This window comes from Mus caroli, unplaced genomic scaffold (assembly GCF_978045245.1).
Source record: "Mus caroli unplaced genomic scaffold, Mus_caroli_1 scaffold_6, whole genome shotgun sequence".
Taxonomy (NCBI): Eukaryota; Metazoa; Chordata; class Mammalia; order Rodentia; family Muridae; genus Mus; species Mus caroli.
The window spans coordinates 28,115,492-28,142,244 of NW_028227261.1; the positions used below are offsets into that span (position 1 = coordinate 28,115,492).

Genomic DNA, 26,753 nt, shown 5'->3' on the forward strand with positions numbered 1-26,753 from the left:
AGTGCTGGTATTAAATGCGTGTGCTACTATGTCCAACTGTTGTAGGAAAAAACAAACAAACAAACAACAAAACCCAAAAAAACAAAAAACTCAGCACAGAGCCTTTTGGTGGATCAATAATGGCTACTTGAAGATTGGGAGCATGGGAGATGGTGGTTTTCTGCTATCTAGACACTCCCAGACATTTGTCAATGTGTAAGGACAATTTTGGGTGTCACAGTATGGGCGTGTGTGGGGGGTGTTGCTACTGGCATCTAAGAAGGCCAAGTAGTCAATTAACATCTAAAAGGCCCGAAGACAGCCCCTACAACAGAGAGTGTCAGTAATTGCAAGGTTAAGAAATTTTGCTGGGGAGGGGTAATGGAGGACTTTTGGGATAGCATTGGAAATGTAATTGAGGAAAATACGTAATAAAAAAATATATATAAAAAAAAGAAATTTTGCTGGCATGGCTTGAGGGTGGGGGAGTGGTGAAGGTCTTTTGTTTGTTTGTTTGTCTTTGTTTTTTGTTGTTGTTTTTTGAGACAGGGTTTCTCTATATAGCCATGGCTGTCCTGGAACTCACTCTGTAGACCAGGCTGGCCTCAAATTTTGCCTCTGCCTCCCAAGTGCTGGGATTAAAGACATGTGCCACCACTGCCCGGCTGAAGGTCTTAATCCCAACACTCTGGGGATAGAGGCAGGCAGATTTCTGAGTTGAAGACTAGCCTGGTCTACAGAGTGAGTTCCAGAACAGTCAGGGCTACACAGAGAAACCCTGTCTCTAAAAACAAAAACAAGGCCGGGCGTGGTGGCACACACCTTTAATCCCAGCACTCGGGAGGCAGAGGCAGGCGGATTTCTGAGTTCGAGGCCAGCCTGGTCTACAAAGTGAGTTCCAGGACAGCCAGGGCTATACAGAGAAACCCTGTCTCGAAAAAAAAAAAAAAAAAACAAGGTCTGGAAAGATGGCTCAGCAGTTAAGAGCACTGACTGCTCTTCTGAAAGTCCTGAGTTCAAATCCCAGCAAGTACATGGATGGTTTACAACCATCCATGAGATCTGACGCCCTTCTGGTCTGGTGTGTGTCTGAAGGCAGCTACAGTGTACTTAATAAATAAATAAATCTTAAAAAAAAATGCCAGGTGTGGTGGGGCACACCTTTAATCCCAGCACTCAGGAGGCAGAGGCAGGCGGATATCTGAGTTCGTGCCCAGTTTGGTCTACAGAGTGAGTTCCAGGTCAGCTAGGGCTATACAGAGAAACCCTGTCTTGAAAAACAAACAAACAAAAAAAGCAAAAACAAACGAAGAAACAACTCCTGCCCCCCAAAACAACAACTTAGGCTTTCAATTTAGAAAAATTAAGTTCTGGGTAGGTGAGATGGTTGCTGCCACCATGCCTGACCCGAGTTCAATTTTCTGGATGGATCGCCCCGCCCCCACCCAGAGACATTATTACGTAGGAGCACTCCCTTCAGGAAATTAAAAACTAAACACCAAGTTCTGTTACTTTGTCACGGTGCTCGGGCATATTGGATTTTGTCTTTTTTTTTTTTTAAAAGAATATGTACAATTGGAGCCGGAATTTAATTTGTAACACTGAACAAGCTCTTTCAGCTTTACCTGTAAAATTGTTTTGTTACTTTTTGAGACATGCTTTCACTAAGGAGAGCAAGTTGGCCTCAGATTACAGAGATCTTCCTGACTCTGCCTCCTGAGTGCTGGGATCAAACACATAGCAACCACGCCCAACTGAAAAGGTGCTTTGACATTAAAAAAGAAAAGTCCGTCAGAACTTATGAGCACATAAAGGTCTTGCCCCACTACAGTAGGCCTCTGGATATTTTCTTTCTGATTCTTGCCATTCATTTCTCTCTCCAGTTCTACTCCAAACCTAGTCTTTTAGCTGCGTGACCTTGCGCAAGCATCTTTCCCCGGAAAGCCTCGGCGTATTCTCGGTAAAACGAGAAAGTTGGCCTCTGATCTTTGCACACGCTCCCAACTGTGAAGCGGGCTGCAGAGTTTACGGAGCCGACTCCCTCTCCCGGGACTCGATGGTACGGCCCCCGGTCTCCCCCACCCCTCCGCGCCGGACTTTGGTACAGGCCCAGGGGGCCCGCGGTGGCTTCTCTAAGCTGCCCTTGCCCCCCGCCGAGTTCCGGGCCCGACCCCGCGCATGCCGATTGGTTAGAGTGAGGCCCGGGCTGTGCGGCTATAGGTGATCCCGGAGGGTGGGCGGGGCTACGAGGCCGGCCCCTCCCCCGGGTCGGACGCCGTAAGGAGCCGCGGGCGGGCGGGCGGACAGACTGACGGGAGGGCCGGGCGGCGAGCAAGATGGCGCAGACTCAGGGCACCAAGAGGAAAGTCTGTTACTACTACGACGGTGAGCTGCGGGTGGGCGGCGCGGGCCGGGCGTTGGGGAAAGGCTTGGGGAGGAGGCTGGGAGGAGGCTGAAGCCCCGGGGAGGCTGAGGGAAAGTCGAGGCTGAAGGAGGAGGTTGGAGAGAGGAAGTCGAGGCTGAGGCCGGAGATGAGGTGGGGGTCGTGGAAGGGGTAGCCTGCGGTAATCCCGGTGGCGGAGATTCTCGGGGAATCCGACCTGAAGTTGGAGTGGGATTCCTGGAGGGAAGCCTAAGCCTGGCGGCGGGGATCGGAATATGATGGAGACGGTTTGCCTGGATATCTTCCCCTGCTGAGAATACAAAGGTTTTTCACTGTCCCCATTCTCTCTTTCTCTTTTTTCTTTCTTTCTTTTGGTGAGTTCTGCAGGACTGGCCACTCATATCCCCTCCCCCACTCCATCCCCCAAGTCTATGAGTAGGGCCTGCAGTTGCTAGTTGGGAAATGGGGCTCCCCGGGGATGCAAGGAGAGAGGTGAATGAAACTTGTTAAAAACGACTTTTCGTTGAGCCAGCGCGAGCATCTTACTCTGTCCTGGGTTGTGTTTTCTGTTGGGGCTGGAGGGCTCATCGAGGCACATTTCCCGTGTTGAGTTCCCGTCTGAAGGGGGAGCTAGACAATGTCACAGGTATCTTTCGGTGTTAGCGCCGGGACAAGGGAATGTGGGGTGGAGGAGAACACACAGCAGGAGCCTCAGCCCAACCTGAGAGGAGCAGGTTGCCTGTCAGTGCTTAGGACCCAAGAACTGGAGTTACAAGCCAGGCCCTGGCAAGTGGAGCCAGCAGCAGGGGGAGGGGACAGCACCTTTATCTGAGAAAGGGTCTCACAGTGTAACTCACGTTGGTCTTCGTTTAAGCCCCTTCTACTTACTCTGACTCCAGGCTTACACCACTTAGTCCAGCATTTGTGGTTTAGGAATAGCAGTTGAGTTGTTCAGGGGACATCTAGCCAGCCAGCCAGTAGGCAGTTGGCTGTTTAGATCTGAAATTGTCGGTATAAAATAATTCAGATAGTAATTTTAGCTGGATTAGAAAAGGGTGTGATAACTCCAGTTGTAGAGGGTGAAGAGCTATGTTGATTTTTTTTTTTTTTTTTTGAAATGGTCTCTGTATACCCTGGTTAGCCTGGAACTCACTTTGTATACCAGGCTTCCTTCCTCCCCCCTCCCAAGTGCTAGGATTAAGGCATGTGCCACAACCCTGGCCTGTCTTAATTCTGAAGAAGTGGACTAAGAAGGTTCAGTGGTCCTGATTGCTCCTTCGCTATGCTGTCTTTCAACTGTTAGCCACATTCCTGTTTCAGTCTTGCCCAGTGCTGTGGGGTGACCGACCTTAGCCACCAAGCCTGGCGTCTTGTTTCTGTTCTGTTTTGTTTTGACAGGCAGGGTCTGTCTCTAACAGCCCTAGCTGTCCTGGAAGTTGCTTTGTAGACTAGGCTGGCCTCTGAACTCAGAGAGATCGCCCTGCCTCTCCCTCCTGAGTGCTGGTATTAAAGGGGTACACCAGTGTGTCTAGCAGCCTCATTTTTTTGTTTAGGTTCTTTTTGTTTGTTTGGTTTGGTTTGGTTTTGGTTTTTCGAGACGGTTTCTCTGCGTAGCCCTTGCTGTCCTGGAACTTACTCTGTAGACCAGGCTGGCCTCAAACTTAGAAATCCGTCTGCCTCTGCCCACCAAGTGCTGGGAATTTTTTTTTTCTTCTTGTTTTTTTGTAGATAATACATTTCTTGGAGAAAAGTCTCCATATCCCCACTTCTTAAAAGGTTGGGTAGTATAATAGGCATAATTTTTTTTTTAAGAATTATTTATTTTATGTATGTGAGCACACTGTAGCTGTCTTCAGACACACCAGAAGAGGGCATCAGATCTCATTACAGATGGTTGTGAGCCACCATGTGGTTGCTGGGAAACGAACCCAGGACCTCTGGAAGAGCAGTAAGTGCTCCCAACTGCTGAGCCATCTCTCCAGCCCCATTTTTTTTTTGAGATTATAATAGAATTACATAATTTCCCCTCCTTTTCTCTTTTTTCCTCAAGACAGGGTTTCTCTGTATAGCCCTGGCTGTCCTGGAACTGGTGCTGTAGACCACTAGATTGTTCTTGAACTCACAGAGATCCTCCTTTCTCTGCCTCCCAGGTGCTGGGATTAAAGGCCGGCCGGCCCTAATACTTCCTTGCAGAGGTTTTCCTTGCTTTGTCAACTCTGAGAAAGGAGGGGCCTGAGAGATGGCTCAGCAGTTGGTAGTGCATACTGCCCTTGCAGAGGACAAAGTTCAGTTCCTAGCATCCACCTTGGGAGGCTCACAGATGTCTGTGACTCCAGATACAGGGATCCAGCGCCCTCTTCTGGCTTCCACAGCTCCCTGCACTCACGGGTACACCCATACCGCAGACACACACAGCAGTTTAGAGCACTTCCTACTGAGATGCTGCGCTCAATTCCCAGGGCCCCCACAGCCACTTGTAACTCCTGTTGGAAGGAATCCGGTGACCTCTTCAGGCTTCAAGTGCTAGACGGGAATGTGGTGCTTGGACATACACGCAGGCAAAACTTCACACACACAAAAGAGTGGGAAAATCTTATTGCTTTTCCCAGAATAGGCTTTCTCAGACTGTCCTAGAACTGGTCTATAGACGAGGTGGCCGTGAACTCAAGGAGATCTGCCTACCTAGTTTTCCTGCTGGGACTAAAGCCTGCGCTAGTGGGGAAGTGCGGGGAGGGATTGGGGCGGGAGCTAGTTTGGGGTAGGTTCAGAATAAGTGGAGAGAAGAATGCTTTAGCTTGCAGTTTTTTGATTGATTGGTTGGTTTTTTGAGACAGGGTTTCTCTGTGTAGCCCTGGCTGTCCTGGAACTCATTCTGTAGACCTGGCTGGCCTCGAACTCAGAAATCTGCCAGCCTCTGCCTCCCAAGTGCTGGAGCTAAAGGTGTGGGCCACCACTGCCCAGCTAGCTTGCAATTTTATTTTTGAGACAGGGTCTCTGTGTATTCTGCCTGGCCTTGGAACTAACAGAGACCCACCCGCCTCTGCCTACTAGTGCTTGCACTAAAGGTGTGTACCACTACACCCTTCTAAGAGAGGAAGTTTTTTTTTTTTTTTTTTTTTTTGGTTTTTTGAGACAGGGTTTCTCTGTGTAGTCCTGGCTGTCCTGGAACTCACTTTGTAGACCAGGCTGGCCTCGAACTCAGAAATCTGCCTGCCTCTGCCTCCCGAGTGCTGGGATTAAAGGCGTGCGCCACCACGCCCAGCGAGGAAGTCTTCTTTTGTGGCCTTGAAAGAGTCTTTACAAAACCAGGTGGGTGGTGGCACACCCTGTCTTGAACAACCAAAAAAAAAAAAAAGGCATAACAACAAGAGAGGTTGCAGTGATGGCAATTATGGAGGGCACAGGTGAGAGAGTAGCCAGCATCCGTACAGGGCTACAGGTCTGCTTGCTGTCAGTTGGGTTTGTGACAAAGAATTGTTCAAGTTTGAAGGCAGAAATAGGGGGGAAATGCTGGAAAGCCTCCAGGTGAAGTAAGAGTGTTCTTGAGCCATCAGGGAAGCACTTTCCTGCCATCTTGAGAGGCAGAGGCAGGAAGGTCTTGGAGTTTCTAGCCAGCCTACACAGTACAGTGAATACAAGACTATTCCTCTCATGGAATGTGATGTAGGACTTTGGAGAGTGGGAACTTTAGCAGTTGTGAAGGAGAGAGCCAGGGGAGAGTAAAAAGACTTCAGTCGTAGAAAAGAGACTTCCGGTTGGGACTCAGCTCTTGCTGTCAGGTTTGCTGGAGTAGGCAAGCCACTTTACCTTTTGTAAGTCACCTTTCCCTCGCCTCCCTTCCCCTCTCTCTTCTCTCGCTTCTTCTCTCCCTCCTTTCCTTCCTTTCTTTTCTTTCTTTCCTCTGTGACAGGGTTTCTCTGTGTAGTCTTGGAATTTGTTCTGTAGACCAGGCTGGTCTCTAACCCACAGAGATCCTCCTATCCCTGCCTTTCAAGCACTGGCATCAAGAGTTGTGTGCCACCATTGCCTGGCTTTCTAGAAAACGGAAAGAACAGTTTCTATTGAGAGCAGTAGTGAGAAAGAACATTTAGAATGCATGGTTCCCTTATTTGGCCCCCAGTATTAAAAAAAGAAAGTTAAATTGTCTAAGTGGAAGGGATTTTGTTTGTAGTTCTGGCTGTGGCCTGGAGTCATCAAGCTGGCCTCCAAGTTACAGAGACCTGCCCGACTCTGCTTCCCAAGTGTTTGCTGCCGCTGTGGCCAGCAAAAAGAGTGAATTTTTTTGGGACGAGGGGATACAGTAGCCCAATTAGAATCCATTAAGCTGTGAGTGGTGCCTGGAGCCAGTAGTTCCATACTTGGGAGACTGAGTCAGAAAGATGGCTGGACTCTCAAGCCCAGCCTGATCCACAGTGACACTCTCAGAACAATAGACTCACGTCTTCGGTCATCTGTATGTTGAAACGGTCTCTCTAGATTTCAGACTGGCCTTGAACTCAACTCCCCTCTTTGCCTGTGGCCGTGATTATTTGCAAGCCACCATTCACAGAGCTCTCTAGATTAGATGCAGACTTGAAGTAGGTGCCTGGGAACCTAAGGTGCCTTTCTCTGTCCTGGATTTGGAGTCTTTCTGACAGTTTATAGCTGTGACCTTAGACAGGGCACTTAATTTCCCTGAGTTAAATGTAATCCATTGCATGCTTATTGAGTTCATGATGTAAACAGTATATAGTCTTTGCCTTCAAGTCTTTTTTTCGAGACAGGGTTTCTCTGTGCAGCCCTGGCTGTCCTGGAGCTCACTTTGTAGACCAGGCTGGCCTCGAACTCAGAAATCTGCCTGCCTCTGCCTCCCAAGTGCTGGGATTAAAGAAAGGCGTGCGCCACCACGCCCGCTGCCTTCAAGTCTTAGGAGTGTAAGTAAGTGTGTATATGCAAGATGAGTTAGGTGCTGTGTGAGTTCTTTTAGTTTAATCACTTGGATCTATAAAGTATTTGGAGCCTGAACTGGCCCTGGTAGCATGAGCCCATAATCCCAGCAGCCAGGGAGCCGAGACAGGAGAATGAGGTTTTTTTGTTTTTAAAAAAGATTTATTTATGCCAGGTGTGGTGGCGCAGCCTGGTCTCCCCAGAAGAGAGCATCAGATCTAATCATGGATGGTTGTGAGCCACCATGTGTTTGCTGGGATTTGAACTCAGGACCTTCGGAAGAGCAGTCAGTGCTCTTAACAGCTGAGCCATCTTACCAGCCCAGAGAATGAGTTTTAACTAGCCTGGACTGCATGGTGAGGCCCTGTCTGAAAGAATCTTTTAAGGAGCAGGTAAAAGCGCTTGCCATAACCTGGTGAGCTGTGAGAGTTGAAAGGACGGACTCGGGCTGGTGAGATGGCTCAATGGGTAAGAGCACCCGACTGCTCTTCCGAAGGTCCAGAGTTCAATTCCCAGCAACCACATGGTGGCTCACAACCATCTGTAACGAGATCTGGCGCCCTCTTCTGGAGTGTCTGAAGACAGCTACAGTGTACTTACATATAATAAATAAATAAATCTTTAAAAAAAAAAAAAAAAAAAAAAGAAAGGACGGACTCCTGAGAGCTGTCCCTGGCCTCACATATGCTCTACAGCACTGCCTCGCTCAGTCACACACAAGCATGATGGTGTATTTAGCCCGGGTTTGAGGATCTGTTGAAACTGAGGATATGTTGGATCAAGGTGAATACCATGTGTGTGATGCTGTTAATCTGGTTTGTCTGTATTGCAGACTGGCAGACATTTTCTGTGAAGCGAAGGGAAGGGCCAGGCAGTAAATATTTTGTTTAGGGCATGTTTTTGTTTTTTGTTTTTTTGGGTGGTGGTGAGGCTGTTTCAACATAGGGTTTCTCTGTGTAGCCTTGGCTGTCCTGGAACTCACTTTGTAGACCAGGCTGGCCTTGAAATCTGCCTGCCTCTGCCTCCCAAGTGCTGGGATTAAAGATGTGTGCCACCACTGCCTGGCTTGGCTTTTGTTTTTTGATATGGGGTCTCACTCTGTAGCCCTGTCTCACCTGGAACTTTCTATGTAGACAAGGCTGGCCTTGAACTCATGAGACACTCTCACCGTGTGTCCCAGGCTAGCTCTCTAGCCTCCTGCCTCAGCCTCTCAGGTGTAAGGATTACAGGTGTAGATTGCCATACCTGGTTTATTTTAGGCGTCATTTTGAACATATAGTAGATTGGTCTCTGCAGCAATTACGTAACTACTCAGGTGCTATATGAACTAATGGCTAGGCTGTTCCTAGCAGAAATTTACTTATGAAAATACACAACCAGGGTGGTGGTTGATGGACAGCCACAGAGGAAGCAGGAAAGGCAGTCAGTGTCTTTTTTTTTTTTTTTTTTGTGGTTTTTTTGAGACAGGGTTTCTCTGTGTAGCCCTGGCTGTCCTAGAACTCACTCTGTAGACCAGGCTGGCCTCGAACTCAGAAATCCGCCTGCCTCTGCCTTCCGAGTGCTGGGATTAAAGGCGTGCGCCACCACGCCCGGCGGCAGTCAGTGTCTTAAGTCAGGGTTTCTGTTGCTGCTACAGAACTTCATGACCAGAAAGTAAGTTGGGGAGAAAAGGGTTTATGGGGCTTGTACCTTCATGTTGCAGTCCATCACTGAAGGACGTCAGGACAGGAACTCAAACAGCAAAAACCTGGAAGCAGGACTGATGCAGAGGCCATGGAGGGGTGCTGCTTGCTGGCTTGTTCCTCGTGGTTTGTTCAGTCGGCTTTCTTACAGAACTCAGGACTGCCACCTTGGGCATGACCCCACCCACAATGGACTGGACCCTCCGTCATTAATTACTAATTGAGAAAATATTCTACAGGCTGGCCCAGAGCCATTTTCGCAGTTGAGGTTTCTCCTCTCCAGTGACCATAGTTTGTGTCAAATTGACCTAAATCGAGTCAGCACAAGGTAGATTGAACGAATGTTGACTTCCAGCCTATTGAAGTCATAGCCCGGAGGCAAGAGGAGCCAGTAGATGTTCGGAGCTGTACGTTAGGAGAAATAGCTGGTCATGATGTGGCAGGCAGAGAGCTTGAATCGCAGGCTAGGAACCAGTTAGAAGCAATTTCTATAGCTGAAACAAGCAACAAGGAAGTTTGGTTTCATCTGTAGGCTGTGGGTTATAGTCCCAGGTAGTAGTGAGTGGTTTGTCGTGGAAAAGGAATTCTGTAGAGGTGCAGTGAGTTGAGTCACCACACTGCCTGTTCATTCCCAGTCAATTTTATCCCATGTATATGTGTTCTAGATTCACCCTTAAATACTGGCTTATGTAGGAACCACAGGCTCTTCCTTTTATTTAAGGTGAGGAATATTCATGGAAACTAGAAATGAGCATTAGAGTTCTGGGAGTTTGCTGGGTCCTCCCAGGAGAGTGTCTAACTGTGTTACTAAAGCTGCCTCTCTAAGAGCTGGAGAGGTGGCTCAGTAGTTAAGAGCACTGAGTGTTCTTCAAGAGGACCAGGGTTCAATTCCCAGCACCCACATTAGGCATTTACCAGGAGACACCTGCACCAGCATGTACATGTCCATACACATTTATGTGTAATTGAAAATGAAATCTTTTTTTGTTTGTTTAATTTATTTATTTTTATTGTATGTGCATTAGTGTTTGAGGGTATCAGACTCCCTGGAACTGGAGCTTCCATATGGTTGCTGGGAATTGAACTTTAGACCTCTGGAAGAGCAGTCAATGCTCTTACCCACTGAGCCATCTCTTCAGTCCAAAAATGAAATCTTACAAACCAGAGAACCCGGGGTTATCTGTGGTGTCTTTAATCCCAGTACTTGGCAGAGTTAGGTAGATCTCCGAGTTTGAAGACAGTGTCGTCTACAGAGTGAGTTCCAGGACAGCCAGGGGTGCACAGAGAATCCCTGTCTGCACAGGGGTGCACGGGAAAACCAAAATAAATAATAAAGCAAACTGTCTTCTCTTTCAGGGGACGTTGGAAACTACTATTATGGACAAGGGCACCCCATGAAGCCTCACCGAATCCGCATGACTCACAATTTGCTACTCAACTATGGTCTCTACCGAAAAATGGAAATCTATGTGAGTTCCTGAATGCTGCCCCTGCCTGCCTTGTCAGCTTGGGTTCCCTGCCTGCATTCTTTTTTGGGGGGGGGGCGCGGGGTTCGAGACAGGGTTTCTCTGTGTAGCCCTGGCTGTCCTGGAACTCACTCTGTAGACCAGGCTGGCCTCGAATTCAGAAATCCGCCTGCCTCTGCCTCTCAAGTGCTGGGGTTAAAGGCGTGCGCCACCACACCTGGCTCCCTGCCTGCATTCTTTAGTTTCCTTTTCTCAGCTGCTCATTCATTCAGTGGCTATAATTTGGCGAGTAGATGAAGATTCTGTTTTTCTATTTTTAAGCACTTTAGTGTCAGTACGTGTAAGCTAACCAAGTTTACCATGTCTGTGTAACAATTCAAGAATGCTAATGGTAGAGAGGTGAGAAGTGAAGAAAGGAGCCGTGGAGGCTGAAGACAGACTAGAAAGTCAGGGATGAGGCTGTGGTTCTAGCACTTTGGGAGAGGTAGGATTGGGGTTTCAAGGCCACTCTCGGCAATTCACAGCCAGCCCCGGTACAGGAGACCCTGTCTCCAAAGAATGAAAATACCTAGAACTTAGTGCAGCGTTCACAAAGGGACTGGTATCCAAGTCAAGGGTTGGACATAGGCACAGACAGAAGTGAGGATGACATGGTGTTTGGAGAAAGTAAAAGTCTTAAGTAAGTGCACTGTAAGGCAAACATGGAAGCCCAGTGTGTGGGTACTGAGGCCGTGGATGGCTGGGGATTCAAGGCTGGCCTGGGCTACAGTCTTAAATGAGTTCGAGCTAATCTTAGGCTAGAATAAAACCTTGTCCCATCGAAAAAAACCCAACAAACATGCTGGGTAGTGGTGCTTTGAGTCCCAGCCTTTAGGAGGCAGAGGCAGTCACATCCCTGAGTTGAGGCCAGCACACAGTACACAGACAGACAGAGTATGGACTGTTTCTGACTTGGGGGCTCTCATTGTCTTCATTGAAGCACATAGCTGAAGATGACCTTGGCACTTGTGATCCTCTCGGCTCCCCTCTGAAGAGCTGAGTTCCAGGGTTCCACGCAGGCACACCTTCTTATACAGCGCTGTCGCTGTCTTCCAGTGCTGCACTTCCAGCCTCACTGTAAACTCATGTCTTGTTCCCACATACAGCTCTAACTAATTTTGTCTGAGCTTCCAATTTTAAAAGAAAAACTGGAACTTTGGATTATATAATACTGCCTAAGTTTAAAATGTTGGCTTGAGGTTTTGTCTTTGTTTTAATTTTTGGCTATAATTCCCAAATCTGTTTTTATTTTTTAGCATATGTGTAAAGAATACCAATGTATGTGTAGACTAAATTTGGCTTGATTCTCAGTTTGCCTCTTCTGCAGGCAGTGTGGTACAGATCGAGAGCTTTTTTCCATTTGGTTTGTTGAGGCAGGGTTTTGTTGAATTCGTAGTCCCAACTGGCCCCAGACGTAGGCAAACTACCGGCCTCCCAAACACATTGTCACAGGTTGGCTTCCAGCTCAGTCTGTGGGGAACGATGACCTTGGGCTTCAGACCTCCTGCTTCCTCCCAAGGCCTGGATTACCAAGATTTATTTATTTATTATATGTAGTTACACTGTAGCTGTCTTCAGACACTCCAGAAGAGGGCATCAGATCTCATTACAGATGCTTGTGAGCCATCATGTGGTTGCTGGGATTTGAATTCACGAGAGCAGTCAGTGCTCTTAACTGCTGAACCATCTCTCCAGCCCCATGTCTAGTTCTTACAGCACTGGAGACTTGAACCCAGGACTTCATGAACACTAAGTATTCTGGCTGCTCTGCAGTGGCGGATACTTGTTAGCTGGGTGTGGTGGTGCATGCCTTTGCTCCTAGTACTTGAGAGGCAGAGGTAGTTGAGTCTCTGTGAATTCAAGGTCAATGTGGTCTACATGTCAAGTCCCAGGCTAGCCAAGACTACATAGAGACACCTTAAAAATTTCTTAAAAATAAAATGCAGGACTGGAGAGACTGCTCAGCTGTTAAGAGTACTGACTGTTCTTCTGAAGGTCCTGAGTTCAAATCCCAGCAACCATATGTTGGCTCATGACCATCTGTAATGGGATCTGATGCCCTCTTCTGGTATGCCTGAAGACAGTAACAGTGTACTTTACTCATAAATAAAATAAATATTTAAATTTTTAAAAAAAAATACAATGTAGCCGGGTGGTGGTGGCGCAGGCCTTTAATCCCTGCAACTGGGAGGCAGAGGCAGGTGGATTTCTGAGTTCCAGGACATCCAGGGCTACACAGAGAAACCCTGTCTCAAAAACCAAAAAAAAAAAAAAAAGTAAAAATCAAAGGAATAACAGCAATAGGGAGGCCAGGTACCTTTGGGATTATCCCAGCAGAATGAGACAGGCTCAGGGCCTCTGGTCACTCTATGGCACAGAGTTTGCTGTTAGTGGCTGTCTTCATAGCTTGAGTAAACTAGCAATAGCAGCAGCCTCCTCAGAGATAGAAAGTGGATGAATCTACTTTCCCAGATGCCTTTGTCCAGTTTTCCGAGCCAGTGGAAATGCCTGAAAAAGCAAGGAGGGAAAACTGACAGACGACGAAGGTGGCTTTGAACTGTTGATTTTCTCCTCCCTCCCTACCTCCCTCCCTCCCTCCCTCCCTCCAAGTGCTGGGACGATAGGCATGAAGCACTGCACATAGCCCGTGTTGTGCTGGGGCTTTGTGCGAGCTAGGAAAGTGCTAGGCCATCTTAGCTGACTTCCCAGTCCTTTCCTCCGTTGTTAGAGGGAAAACCCTTTTTAGAAGGTTCTTAGCAGAATCCCAGCCTTGATGGATTTTGTGATTTGATCCTGTGGGTGGGTTTATCAGTATGTTTCCAGGGAGAGTGCCACTATACCTGGCTCTTTATACAAATATGAGTGTTTTTGTTTTGCCTGCATGTATATATGTGCATGCAGGTCAAAAAAAGAGGGCATCAGATCTTCTGGGACTGAAGTCACAGCTTTGAGCTTCTGTATAGGTACTGAGAACCAAGCCGGGGTCCTCTGGAAGACCACACAGTGCTCTTAACAGCTGAGCTGTCTCTCCACTGCCCGCCCCCCCCTTTCTCCCTCCCTTCCCTTCTCTCTCTCTCGCTGTCTCTCTCTGTCTCTGTCTCTCTCTCTCTCTTTCTTTCTTTCTTTCTTTTTTTCAGGTTTTTCCCAGACAGGATTTCTTTGTGTAGCCCTAGCTGTCCTGGAACTCACTTTGTAGACCAGGCTGGGCACAAACTCAGTGGTTTATAAAAGGTTCCCCAGACTAGGCATGGCAGCACACACCCTTAATCCCACCACTAAGGGAGATAAAGGAGAACCAGGGGAGATAAAGGAGAACCAGCAGGATCCCTGAATTCAAGGGCAGCCTGGTCTACAGAGCAAGTTTCTGGATAGCCAAGGCTACAGAGAAAGTCTTAAACCACCACTGCTCTTCTCAAAACAAACTCGTAGCTTGATGTTTTGGCTTATATTTTTTTATCTCAGCACTCAGGAGCAGAGTCCAAGTGACTCATCTAGAAGAGTGACGTGACGTTGGTCAAGCTAACTTGCTCTTTCTCCCTATACCCTCTAGCGTCCTCATAAAGCCAATGCCGAGGAGATGACCAAGTACCACAGTGATGACTACATTAAGTTCCTGCGTTCTATTCGCCCAGATAATATGTCTGAATACAGCAAGCAGATGCAGAGATGTAAGTATGTTCCGTTCCCATCCCGCTCTAGAGCTCCCCATTGGTTTCTTTTTTCATGGGGAGGACCACCCGTTGGTCCCTATTTAGTTCACAACTGATGTGTCTGGCTTCCCAAAGGTGCCAATGCATTTTCTCATCTCATCTGGCTTTCTGTGTCCTGATCGTAATTACAGAGTTAGACTTGTCCAGTTAGGGCTCCTGTGCTGTTCCAGGCATGCTGTAACTAATGAGCAAGGCCCTGGGCTGCCAGGTAGCCAGGAGACATTGGTCCTGCTCTTAATTGACTGCACGAGATACTTCCCCTAAGATTTTTGTTCTGTAAAATGGGATGAACTGTGTAGGTTCTGATTTCTGTCCAGTTACAATTGCTTGAACTTTGCATTTAGTATTTAGAGAATGCAAAGGACAGACTAGATGATGTAATCTTTGAGATGAGGTGGTCCCACCCCTGCCTGCTGGGCTCTGACCCTGCAGGTGCATCCCATCTCAGAAGCCATGCCTCATTTGTACAACTGGGATTGTTTTAGTTGTGAGAAAGCGTTGGTTAGATCTGGGACTTGATTGTCACACCTGAATTGTTTCTTTTGGGATTGAAGTGTCCACTCTCTGATCTTGCTGACTTCATGGAGTTCAGTCATTTGTTTCCCGCAGATGGTTTTAGGGGTTTCCACAAAATGCTGGCAAAGGGGAGCTATCTGAGTTCTCAACAAAACAGGCTCTCGTTAGAAAGGCAAGCCTGGTGTCTGTCACAGCAAGAAGATGGAGCTTTCAGGTTTTTTTTTTTTTTTTTTTATGTAAGTACACTGTAGCTGTCCTCAGACACTCCAGAAGAGGGCGCCAGATCTCATTACGGATGGTTGTGAGCCACCATGTGGTTGCTGGGATTTGAACTCTGGACCTTTGGAAGAGCAGTCGGGTGCTCTAACCCACTGAGCCATCTCACCAGCCCAGCAGGGTTTTTTTAAAAGCACTTATTTTTTGATGGTCCTGAGATTTTGTGTCTTGGTTTGAATGCTCAACTGCCACCTAATCTGCTAATATGCTAAGTGTGTGTGTGTGTGTGTGTGTGTGTGTGTGTGTGTGTGTGTGTGTGTTGAGTGCTGGCTTTGCTGAACTGGAGTTTCAAGCTTGCTGGGTAAGTGCTGTGCACCTACCTGAGCTACTCACCTCTCCCTTTGTGTTCCTGTGTGTGTGTCTGTCTGTGTATCTGTGTGTGTGTCTGTGTGTTTGGGGGGTATGTATGACAATGGCCTGTGTATAAAGGTCAGAGGACAACTTTGGGACTAGGTTCTCTCTCTCCTATCTTGGATTCCAGGGGCTAAACTCAGGTCCTCGACTTTACTGCAGGTGATTTACCTGCAGAACCATCTCCTACTCAGTTATGTGTTGTGAATCAAGTCTTGGAGTTTCTCTCAGGCTCTCTAAGGAAGACAGCAGTACCTGTCTTATATTTGAGGCTAATGCATTCATAGTACCTACCTTCAAGGAACACTAGCTTTTGATATTATGTAATATATCTGTTATTCACAAATCGTCAAGACAAACAAAATAAAAGGCCTTCCAGAGTGAGCAGGTTCTTTTCCAGTCAGTATTATAGAGTTGTGTGTTAAGATATTAGATCTGGTGGGGCTGGAGAGATGGCTCAGCTGTTAAGAGCACTGACTGTTCTTCCAAAGGTTCTGAGCTCAATTCTCAGCAACCACGTGGTGGCTTATAACAATCTGTAATGAGATCCAATGCAACAATGTACTCACATACATAAAATGAGTAAACCTTATTTTTTTTTTTTTTAATGTCATAGTGTTATGGGAATCAAAGTAGCAAAGACTTCAGATGTCATTTAGTGAAGTGCTTGCTTTCTTTCTTTTGTTTTTTTCCGAGACAGGGTTTCTCTGTGTAGCCCTGGCTGTCCTGGAACTCACTCTGTAGACCAGGCTGGCCTCGAACTCAGAAATCTTCCTGCCTCTGCTTCCCAAGTGCTGGGATTAAAAAGGCATGCGCCACCACAGCCCGGCAGCTAATATTTTTTAAATCAAAATGGGAAGCTTAAAAAAAATAAAAATATTGGGAAGCTAAATAAATGTAATTTCTGGACCAGTTAATCAGATCCTGGTGCTCCTGGTGAGAACATGCCAATGGCGAAGGTGGTAGGGCCGTCAGGGCAAGCTGTCTGGTCTGTAGACTTGACTGGAAGGGTGGAGAAGAACTGCAGACCCCTGGCTGGAGTGCAATCATCGGTGTCTCTACATTTCATAGCCTGGCCTCACCACTTGGGAGGCGGCGGCTGCAAGGTTGCAAGGTGGTCTTTAAGGCCACCTTGGAATGTAGAGTAAGAGCCTGTCTCAAAACCAAGACTGCGTTTGTACTGCGCATTAGCAGACTTGTTTCTGTCATCACTAAAGAGTATGCTATAACAGCCTTCATGTAATATGCTCCAGAGATGGCTTCAACTAAACAGGAGTTTCAGGCCATCTGGGGCTACACAGTGAGACCTCATCTCAAATTCCAAACAAAAAGCAGTGAGGTTTTACGTACAAAAAATATTGAAAGTCCATGTTTCCTCACAGTCCAAGAAGATGTGATTAATACATTTGAAGACTGGGCACTGATTCTTATTCCTATACTAGGCTGTCTCTTCCCCTCCCCTCCCCACTCAGTGACTATGCAGAGGTGTGACTTGTATCCCAAAGTTAGGGTTTTATCCTCGACAGGGTTCTAGAGTGCTGCGTTTGTCGTTGCTTGAGACAGGGTACCTGCTTGGTACTTACTCTGTGAGTAGACTACCCTGCGTAGAGACCCTCCTAGGGGATGATATTACAGCCATGCCCTTCACGTGTGCTCTGTCTCCAAAGATGCTGCTTTTTAAAAGAAAGTCTCCTGGAGCCAAGGCTGGGCTTGAACTTAACTACATAGTTAAGTTGACATCTTCATTATTCTCCTTCCTCCTTCCAGGATTACAAGTGTGAGCTGTATGTTGGATTGGGTCCTGAAGGTTAATCCTTTTCTCATCCCCACAAGGGAGTATAAACCAGCCTTTGGAAACTCAAGTACCAGGACCAGAAGGAAACAGTCAGAGGGGGAGTTACTTGCTCCTGAATATATAGCCTGACCCCAGGGACCAAAGTTCTTATTGGCATAGCCTCTTCCAGTGTTTACCTAGAAAATGAGGAAAAGCCACCCACTGCCTGCTTCCTAAGTAAGCACCAGATTCGGGGTACTCGAAATTATTGTAGCACTAGATTAGTGGCTTTTAAAAATTTATTTTCATGTGTGTATGCAGTGTGGGGGTGTGTGTCACAGTCTATGGGTAGGGGTCAGAGGGGTTGACTCTTTCCACCTTTCTGAGAACTACAGAGATGAACTCTGGTCACCAGGCTTACAGAGCAAGCACTTTTACCTGTTAACTCAGAGTTGAGAATGGTGAAGGTTATTGCAAGTACAGCTGCGTCCTAATATGTTACCAGAATCCAGAATGGCCCCTTGCTAGCCTCCTCTTCTCAGGGCTCTTCCTCCGTGCTCCACTTTGGGAGCCCTTATTGATAAAAGACCAGGGCAGGAGTAAGGATAGCCCCACTCTCGCCCCTGGCCTCAGCAGCCACTTTCCTTAGGTTTTTGTGAGAGCCTGGGGCTGCTTCCTGTCTGTATGGTTTCATTTGCATTACTGTTTGTGTGTGTTTCCACCTCCTGCCCTGCTTGGTACTTTTACCTCATGGGCCTAAAATAACTCGAGTTATCACTTGGGTATAGTCAAAGCACTGGCCTGTAGTAGTCAGGATACCTAGGTCCTATTCTGATTCTGATACTTATGGTCATACAGCCTTCGGCAAGTCACTTACTTCTTTGCATGTCCTCGTTCCAGTGCACAGTGGTCCTGTCTTGTCCAGGTCTTGGAGCTGTGAGTACTAAATGAGAGTCTATGTGCATAAAGCACTGTGAAAGGAGCAGGATACGTTGTCTCAGGACAGGCAGCAGCATATCAGGAGGCTTGAGTTGTGCCTCTGTATTAGCAGTTCGTTCACTTCTCTGAGCTCATTTCCCCATTTATAGGACTGGGCCAAATTCTACCTCAGAAGATTATGTGGGGATAAATGGATCAGGTATTTAAAGCACTCAGCAACATATGAACTCTTCCGGTACTCAGCAAGTAATTCTGTAGGTCTCTGCTCACTTCGCCTTTCTGAGTCAGTTTCTTCATTAAAAGTTCGGAAGGCAGTCCACCTCAGAAGACTGTGCGCGGATAAGTGTATCAGGTATTTCAAGTGGTTAGAAGTGACAGCATGCTGTAAACACTCACCACGTGAGGATCATACAGGTTTCCTTGGCCAGCATTTGCCAAATTGCTAAACACTTTCCTATAAGGTTTTTAATGCTGTATGCAATAGTCCTAGCTACTCAGAAGGCCAAGGCTTAAGGAAAGGTTAAGCCAGGAGTTCAAGACCAGCTTGAGGAGCACAGTGAGGCCATGTCTCCAGGAGGTTAGCCTGGGCTAGAACCCAAGCTTTCTGAATCTAAACTGTTTTGTTTTTCTTCTCACTGTTGTAAAAATCTAAATAGAAAACTGAAGGAAATTGTGGAAGCTAACCTTTGCCTTATTTCTTTCAAGTCAACGTTGGTGAGGACTGTCCGGTATTTGATGGCTTGTTTGAGTTCTGTCAGTTGTCCACGGGAGGCTCTGTCGGTAAGGAGACTAAATCTGCTTCTTGGGCTGTGCTGGACAGTTGCTGGGAGATCTGTCTGCCTTTTAGAGGAGGGCCTGGTTGTGCTGACCTGTGACCACCAAGAGTGATTCTGTGGGGTTTGACTTTCAATCTTAAACACAGTATTGACAGCTGTTGTTAATTCTCCTCTCCTGCCCAGAGAGCTTAGATATAGGAATATCCTGTAGGCTTTAAGGGGTTGTTAAGACACTGTATATAAATGCAGTTTGTGAACTGCAAAGACCTGTGTCTTATTTTAACTTCTGAAGTCATAAATATTCCTCCCAGGTCATTTGACTGTAACTCTGAAGTACCTTAGAACTGCCCTAAACCCTACCAAATGCAGCCACTCATGGGTTAAGGATGGAGACACATTCTGAGAAATGTGTTCGTGTATAGTTTGGACAAAGGTAGATGGTATAGCCTCCTGCACATCTGTACATGTAGTATACATGTAGTACATGTTATAGCCTCCTCCTGCACATCTGTACTTGACATGTAGTATAGCCTGTTGTTTCTCAGCACCTGGATGAACAGAATGTGAGATTAAATCAAACGCCAGAAAAAATGCAGAGGCAGAGGCACTTACTGCTTATTATGAACAATTACTGCCCTTGCTCAAGGGTTTGGTTTCCAGCCCCCATATGGCAGCTAACAACTTAGAGTTTACTCTAGTTCCAAGGGCTCCGGTGCCCTCTGGGCACTAGGTACTCACGGTGCACATGCCGTGCATATATATCCGTGCAGACAGAATACTCAGTTAACTGTAGACCCAATATACAGGGGTGCAGCAACATTTCTGTTTTAGGGGGGGTTTTGTTGTTTCGTTTTACAATAAGGTCACTATGTAGCCCTGACTTACCTGGAACTCACTTAGTAAATCAGGCTAGCTGCAAGCTCAAGACGTCTGCCTGCCTCTGCTTCCTTAGTGTTGGGATTAAGGGTGTGTGCTACCACCAATAGCATACACAACAAACCCTGCCTCAACAATACCAAAAACACCCCCTTAAGACACTGTAAAATGAATAAAGTACCTCCCGTTGAGTTGGCAGGGCAAAGGGAACGGCTTAGTAACAGGCTTGTGCTCTTTCCTTGCTCAGCAAGTGCTGTGAAGCTTAATAAGCAGCAGACGGACATCGCTGTGAACTGGGCTGGGGGCCTGCACCATGCAAAGAAGTCCGAAGCATCTGGCTTCTGTTACGTCAATGATATCGTCTTGGCCATCCTGGAACTGCTAAAGTATGCCTGCCTGGCCTTGTGTCTTGGAAGAGCACCTTAGGCCAGGTTCCCACTTCCCTCTCCCCCTGGGCTTGCTTCCCTAGTTTGCTTTTCTTGTGGCGTGCTGGCTAGGATGTGTTCCATGAGTGTCTCTGGCCATCCTCTCCTTTTCGGGGTCTTGGTTTGATCTGAGCCCACGGCAAGATCTGGGGCAGGCGCTGCTAAGATCCTGCCTCCAAAGTGTCCTTGTGTGACTGGAGTTGACCCTGGCTGTAGAGTAGGAAGATCGGACATGGTCGGCTTGGTCAGGCCTCTGGAGACTCCCCGGCCACTCTTCCACCTTCCTTCAGCCAGTTTCCACGTCTCTGGTGCTTAGAGATACCTGAGGGAGGCAGCTAGCCCGGTAAGCTGGGACCTGGCGCCCTTGGCGCGTCCCATCCCCAAAGAGCCCCCAGGGCCCTTATCACCTTCTGATCGATCCTAGGTATCACCAGAGGGTGCTGTATATCGACATTGATATTCACCATGGCGATGGCGTGGAAGAGGCCTTCTATACTACAGACCGGGTCATGACTGTGTCCTTTCATAAATACGGAGAGTACTTCCCAGGAACTGGGGACCTACGGGTGAGAACTCCCTTTAGAGACCAACCAACTCACCTTCAGCTCTAACTCTCCTATCCTGTGTCACTAGAATCTACTTCTTGCCTCTTTGCCATTCAGAGTACCACATTATTGTTTTGGGGCACCTACACAATCTCATTCTTTATTCTGGAAGAGGACTATTAGGACGTAAGGGGTCAAGAGAATTGAGGGTTTTCTGGCTCGTTGTCACAGCCTCCTGATCACAGCTGGGTTGCCTCACACTTTTATGTGACTTGCGTTTGGAGTGAGGGATTGCGGCTCCCAGGAGTCATCTTCCCCCTTAGCACTGTGACTGAAGGCAGTGGACTCGCCCCAAAACACTCCATGAAAGCCTGAATCTTACATGGAACAGTTAATGGACTTGGGCCCCTCCGAGGGCTGCCCCATCTGTCTGTTAGCATGAATACAGTGAGATCGGTTTGCCCTGCCAGTCGCCCTTAGGTGGGAAATGCTACTAATTAAGTTGTTTGATACCACAACATTCGTGTAAGTCACTTTTGCTATTAGAAGTGAATTGGAAGGAGCTCTCTTCTATGACTTGCCCTCCACAGCTTTCTAGAAAGGACAGAAGAAAGGCAGAGGAGTGTATAGTCAAACTCTGGGCAGAGCTGACGGAGGCGGGTTTTACTTCTGTGACTTGCCCTCCACAGCTTTCTAGAAAGGACAGAAGAAAGGCAGAGGAGTGTATAGTCAAACTCTGGGCAGAGTTGACGGAGGCGGGTTTTACTTCTGTGACCCACCTCCTGGCGTGCTCTTAACTAGGTGGTAGCAATTTTCAGGAAAATTGAGAGACTGGGGGTTGGGCTTCCTCTGCCCTTGCAGATCTCATGGGCTCAGCACCGCTGTCTTTTCTCCTTAGCCTTCCAGCCCCATCTTTGAATCTCCTTCTTTTTGTCTTTCAATTTGAATGTCGTCCCCTTTGATTAGGACATTGGGGCTGGCAAAGGCAAGTACTACGCTGTGAACTACCCACTTCGAGACGGCATTGACGACGAGTCCTATGAAGCCATCTTCAAGCCAGTAAGTGCCTTGGGCTGTGTTGGGATTGATGGAGGGGAAGATAGCAAAGCGCCTGTCATGGCCGAAAGATGGTTCCTCCAAGTGGCTGACTGGAAAGGAAGGGTTTTCAACTTTGGCTGCTGTGTGGTATCAGGAAACAACCATCTACATAATTTGTTGCTGCCGTCCGTCTGTGAGTCTGGCCTTTTGCTCACAGTACAGTAACATGTAAGGTGCAGTCTTTGTGGGAGGTAAATTTTATGAACCCGACAGTCTGTAGTCAGTTGTGTGACAAAACTTTTTCCAGGGGTGACATAACACACGTGTCTACTCACCACACATAGGGAACACACAACTGACCAAGATACAGAGCCCACCAAAACCCAGCTTAGTGAGCCACTGAGGATCAAAACTGGGGTTACGTACAGGAGTGGTGGTAAGAGGACACCTATAGGAATAGAAATGTCTTAAAGATAGCTGCATCACCAAAGCCCTCCCCACAAAAGCTCACTGCCCAGCCTTCAGGCAGCTCAGCAGGCTAGAGAGGCAATTCCGGGAGCCTGAGTTGATCTGAGCCTTTCCCAGGCAGCTCAGCAGCTTCTGTTTCTTCCAGGCAGCCTGTCTAGTCTGAAACTCTTCTTTTTTTTTTTTTTTTTTACAGCTTTTACTGCTTTGTCAGGGAGAAGTCCTAGTGAATCTGTTCAGTTTCAGGGACTTCCTGAAGCTATTTTGAGTTGTATACCTTCCTGCTAAGGAGCTTCCCTGCAGGATGGAATCAGAAACACAGCACTGATGTGTTTGTTCTTTTGTTGCTGTTCGTGGCCATTTAAGCAGAGATTATTTGGCAAAGCAGAGATTACATGAAAGATGGGAGCAGGCTGGTCTGACAGTGATGGCAGCCCTCAGTGTTCTGTGTCCCACATCGCTGGAGTTGGCTACTCAGAGATGATTTGTTCTTTTGATTATGGTCTATTTTCTGAGCTTTTCATCTTTCTTTCTTTCTTTCTTTCTTTCTTTCTTTCTTTCTTTCTTTCTTTCTTTCTTTCGATTTTCGAGACAGGGTCTCTCTGTTTAGCCCTGGCTGTCCTGGAACTCACTTTGTAGACCAGGCTGGCCTCGAACTCGGAAATCCGCCTGCCTCTGCCTCCCAAATGCTGGGATTAAAGGCGTGCACCACCACGCCCGGCTGCTTTTCATGTTTCTTAAGCCTTTTACTACTCTCTACACATTTTAAGAAAGTGGGGTTTATTCTAGTCTTTATAGACTAGCTTGCCTGGGAAAGCCCCCAGCTGTTTAGCCTGTCCAGAGACTGGAAAGGCAGTGTGGCATGTTCTACAGGCACCTGCGGTTGGAGTCCTCAGCATCCTGACTGGAGCCTGCATTTTTACAGGGGTGCCTAGGTTAGGGAGAAGGTACACTGAAGTGCAGAGGCTCTCACCACTGCAGTCCTGGCCTGGAACTCACTATAGACCAGACTGGCTTCTGACACACAGATCGTCCTGTCTCTGCCTCCTGAGTGCTGTGACTAAATTGTGCTACCATGCCCGGCCTTGAGCTGGATTGTTTAATAAGTTTTGTGGTCACACAAATGCCTACATGTGCTTAGTAGTAAAGATGACAGAAGCTCTACTTACAGGCTCCTGAGGAACAGTATATGCTTAGGTTTGAGAATAAAATGTACAGAAATAGATGAAACCTATAGGGACCGAGGAGTAGAGCAGGTGCAGCGAGAGGTCGGGAAGTTTCTGAAAGGAAGCAGCTTGGGAGGTCGGCAGTTATAAAAAGGAAAAGAGGAGGGAGTTGACAGACCAATCAAAGCTCAGTTGTGCGAGCTGTGATAATCTTTACAGATGCTTTTAAGTCAGAAACCTCTTGTCTACCACACAGTATCGGGGAAATAAAAGGAAAAAAAATGCTGAACCTCTTTCTACCTCTGGACCTCACATGCTTTTTTTGAGATTGGTCATAACCAAGGTGTATCTTTTTATTTTTTAGGTCATGTCCAAAGTAATGGAGATGTTCCAGCCTAGTGCAGTGGTCTTACAGTGTGGCTCAGATTCCCTGTCTGGGGATCGGTTAGGTTGCTTCAATCTGACCATCAAAGGTGAGTCCAGGTAGCATACACATAGGTAGACAGGGTCTGCCGGGTTCCCCTGTAAACCAGCATCCCTTTTCCTTCCAAAGGACACGCCAAGTGTGTGGAGTTCGTGAAGAGTTTCAACTTGCCCATGCTGATGCTGGGAGGAGGTGGCTACACCATCCGGAATGTTGCTCGGTGCTGGACTTATGAAACAGCCGTTGCCTTGGACACAGAGATCCCTAATGGTATTAGCTCCAGGGCCAGGTTAGGCTGGGTGGGGGCTAGATGTCACCTGCCTTCATTTACAACTTTTCCATTTGCCCCTAGCCTTTCATACTTTTCACCGAGGTTCCTGCCTGTTATTTTGTGGCAGGCAAACCATAGCCATCAGTTTTTCCTAGTCTTGTCCTCCCCCTGTTTTTGGTCAGGACATTGTCAGTTATTTAGATGTTTGATTTACAGTGCGTAGGCTTGTGAATGCAGAGTGCTTAGTGTTCTGCACTGGGGGCTTGGATCCTTCTCCGCCTAGTGACACATACTCCACTGGGGTTGATACTGGAGTTATGTTATAGACATCAGTAGGTCCTAAGTGTAACCTGAGCCTTTAATAAGGATGGCGCACGCCTTCAATCCCAGCCCTTGGGAGGCAGAGGCAGGCAGATTTTCTGAGTTTGAGGCCAGCCTGGTGTACAGAGTGAGTTCCAGGACAGCCAGGGCTACACAGAGAAACCCTGTCTCGGAAAACCAAAAAAAAAAAAAAAAAAGGAAGCTCTTGGCCAAAGAAAGACTTTATCTCAAAAAGACAAAGCAGAACAGATTAAAACTTTGTATGTGTCCTAGTTTGTTCTGTCTTCTCTTTTTTTAGGTGGGTAAGCAGACCCAGAGAAAGAAAGCTTTCTATGTGTTTCCATGGGCCCGGTGGTGGCCATGTCTTTATCTTCACTGTTCTCTCCCGTTGCCCGCAGAGCTGCCCTACAACGACTACTTTGAGTACTTCGGACCGGATTTCAAGCTCCACATCAGCCCTTCCAACATGACCAACCAGAACACTAACGAGTACCTGGAGAAGATCAAGTGAGTGTGCTGCCACGTTGTCTCTGTTTAACAGGCCAGATTCTGCTTTGTCTCTACCTACAGCCCATCCACCCTCTCTCGTGTAGGCAGCGTCTCTTTGAGAACTTGAGGATGCTGCCCCACGCCCCTGGGGTCCAGATGCAGGCCATACCTGAGGACGCCATCCCAGAAGAGAGTGGGGATGAGGAGGAGGAGGACCCCGACAAGCGGATCTCCAGTAAGGCTGGCTCCAGGGCCTGTCCCCTGCGCACGTCCCTTCCTTCCTGTCCCGTCTCCAAGCTGCCCGGCTGTGTGCAAACATTGGTTTTGAGACCCCTTGCCTCCACCTGGCTTGGTAGCTTTCCTTGGTGTCTTGATGAAAGGTGCTGGGGATGGAACCCGGGGTCTTCTCATCCAGGCAGGTTCTCTGCCACTCAGTACCTGTGGGAGGAAGGCACTGGGCCCCTTGCTCTCATACCAATGTTTCTCTATCTACTGCCTCCCAGTCTGCTCCTCTGACAAACGCATTGCCTGTGAGGAAGAGTTCTCGGACTCAGATGAGGAGGGAGAAGGTGGTCGCAAGAACTCTTCTAACTTCAAAAAAGCCAAAAGAGTTAAAACAGAGGATGAAAAAGAGAAAGATCCTGAAGAGAAAAAAGGTGAGTTTGGATTAGCTCAGGAAGGAGCTGACCCAGACCCAGCCAGCTCCTTTGGACCTTAAACTGAAGGTTTGAGTCTTGAGTCTTTCAGTGGCTCCTAGAAGTGATGAGAACCACAGAACACTGACAGTGACACTCTAGTCTCTGCTGGCTGACTGACCCTGGCTCACATACCACCCAAGCCCTTTTCCCAGTTTCCCAGGGGGCTGCCTCTGCCTGTGTTCTTGCTGAAACAGGCTGGGAAACCGGTCTAACCTGTTTTCAGCCAACCTCGCCAGAGGACCTGGGATAGGCTTTTCTCATTTTTCTATAACCAGTGAACTGTGGTATTGAAGAAGGGGTTTCAGGATAGAGGAGTCCCAACTACCTGACAAGACTTCAAGCATACCTGTTCTCTTCTTTTCTAGAAGTCACAGAAGAGGAGAAGACCAAGGAGGAGAAGCCAGAAGCCAAAGGGTGAGGAAAGGGGCTGTTGGCTCTTTGTAGCACTAGAGCATCATCCCCTTCTGTGCCCTACCACTGTGAGAGGAGGAAGAGCAGGGGCAGCTGGTCCAGCTTACAGAGGCCTCTGCATAACTAAGAAGCCCAGTTTCTAGCAGTCACCTGGGCAGCCAGGGTCCTATGGAAGTCACTATAGCCATGTTTGTGCTTCAGGGCCACTAACATGGGTTTTCTCATGCGTCTGTTCTCTCCGCAGGGTCAAAGAAGAGGTCAAGTTGGCCTGAGCAAGGTCTGCAGCCCCATCTTCTCCCCAAGTTCCTCACTTGCCCTCAACTTCTCAGATTTTATATTTTCTATTCCTCTGTGTATTTATATAAAATATATTAACTATAACGTCCCCAGGGACCAGAGCACAGGGCAGTGGTGCTAGGAGGGCTCTTCCCAGAGCAATCTTGTCCATCCTGCCGCGCCCCCCCCCCCCCCCCCCCCCCCCGTTTGCGTGGAAAGAAAACAACCAGAAGAGAAAATCCTGAACTGCCAAGTGCCTGCTTAGGAGCTCTGCTAAGATGCCCCTGTTAAACTTTTTAGAAGGGGTCTGGGTCTTTTAGGACCCCTTTTCAGGCTTGGGTATAGTAGCCATTTTCAGATTGGTTCTGTTTATACCTTCCCACCCATCTTGGGCAAACAAAAAAACTTAGACATTGCCCTGTCTTCCCCCAATTCTGTAGGTGGAGGTTGATAGCCTAGCTTCCTTTTTGAGATATTTTCATTTTGTGAAACTCTTTGTAATAAAGCAGCTCATTTCTATACCCTCCTGAG

The 26,753-nt window shown here is 47.6% G+C and overlaps 1 protein-coding gene across 1 annotated transcript; it reads left to right on the plus strand.

Annotated features, from left to right (window-relative positions):
- Nucleotides 1-2,234: 2,234 nt before the first annotated feature.
- Nucleotides 2,235-26,753, plus strand: Hdac1 (histone deacetylase 1). The gene is made up of 14 exons (XM_021159533.3): nt 2,235-2,364; nt 10,327-10,439; nt 14,026-14,143; nt 18,747-18,821; nt 19,941-20,079; nt 20,543-20,684; nt 21,630-21,722; nt 23,697-23,805; nt 23,886-24,026; nt 24,747-24,855; nt 24,942-25,072; nt 25,341-25,493; nt 25,901-25,949; nt 26,191-26,753. The coding sequence occupies exons 1-14, from the start codon at nt 2,316-2,318 to the stop codon at nt 26,216-26,218; spliced, it is 1,449 nt and encodes a 482-aa protein (XP_021015192.1). The 5' UTR covers nt 2,235-2,315; the 3' UTR covers nt 26,219-26,753.

Excerpts from the sequence above, each read along its gene's own strand:
- Hdac1 (XM_021159533.3), top strand. The coding sequence starts at position 2,316 with ATGGCGCAGACTCAGGGCACCAAGAGGAAAGTCTGTTACTACTACGAC. Across the intron at positions 18,822-19,940 it reads GTCCACGGGAGGCTCTGTCG|CAAGTGCTGTGAAGCTTAAT; the intron begins GTAAGGAGACTA and ends TTCCTTGCTCAG. Across the intron at positions 25,073-25,340 it reads CCCCGACAAGCGGATCTCCA|TCTGCTCCTCTGACAAACGC; the intron begins GTAAGGCTGGCT and ends ACTGCCTCCCAG.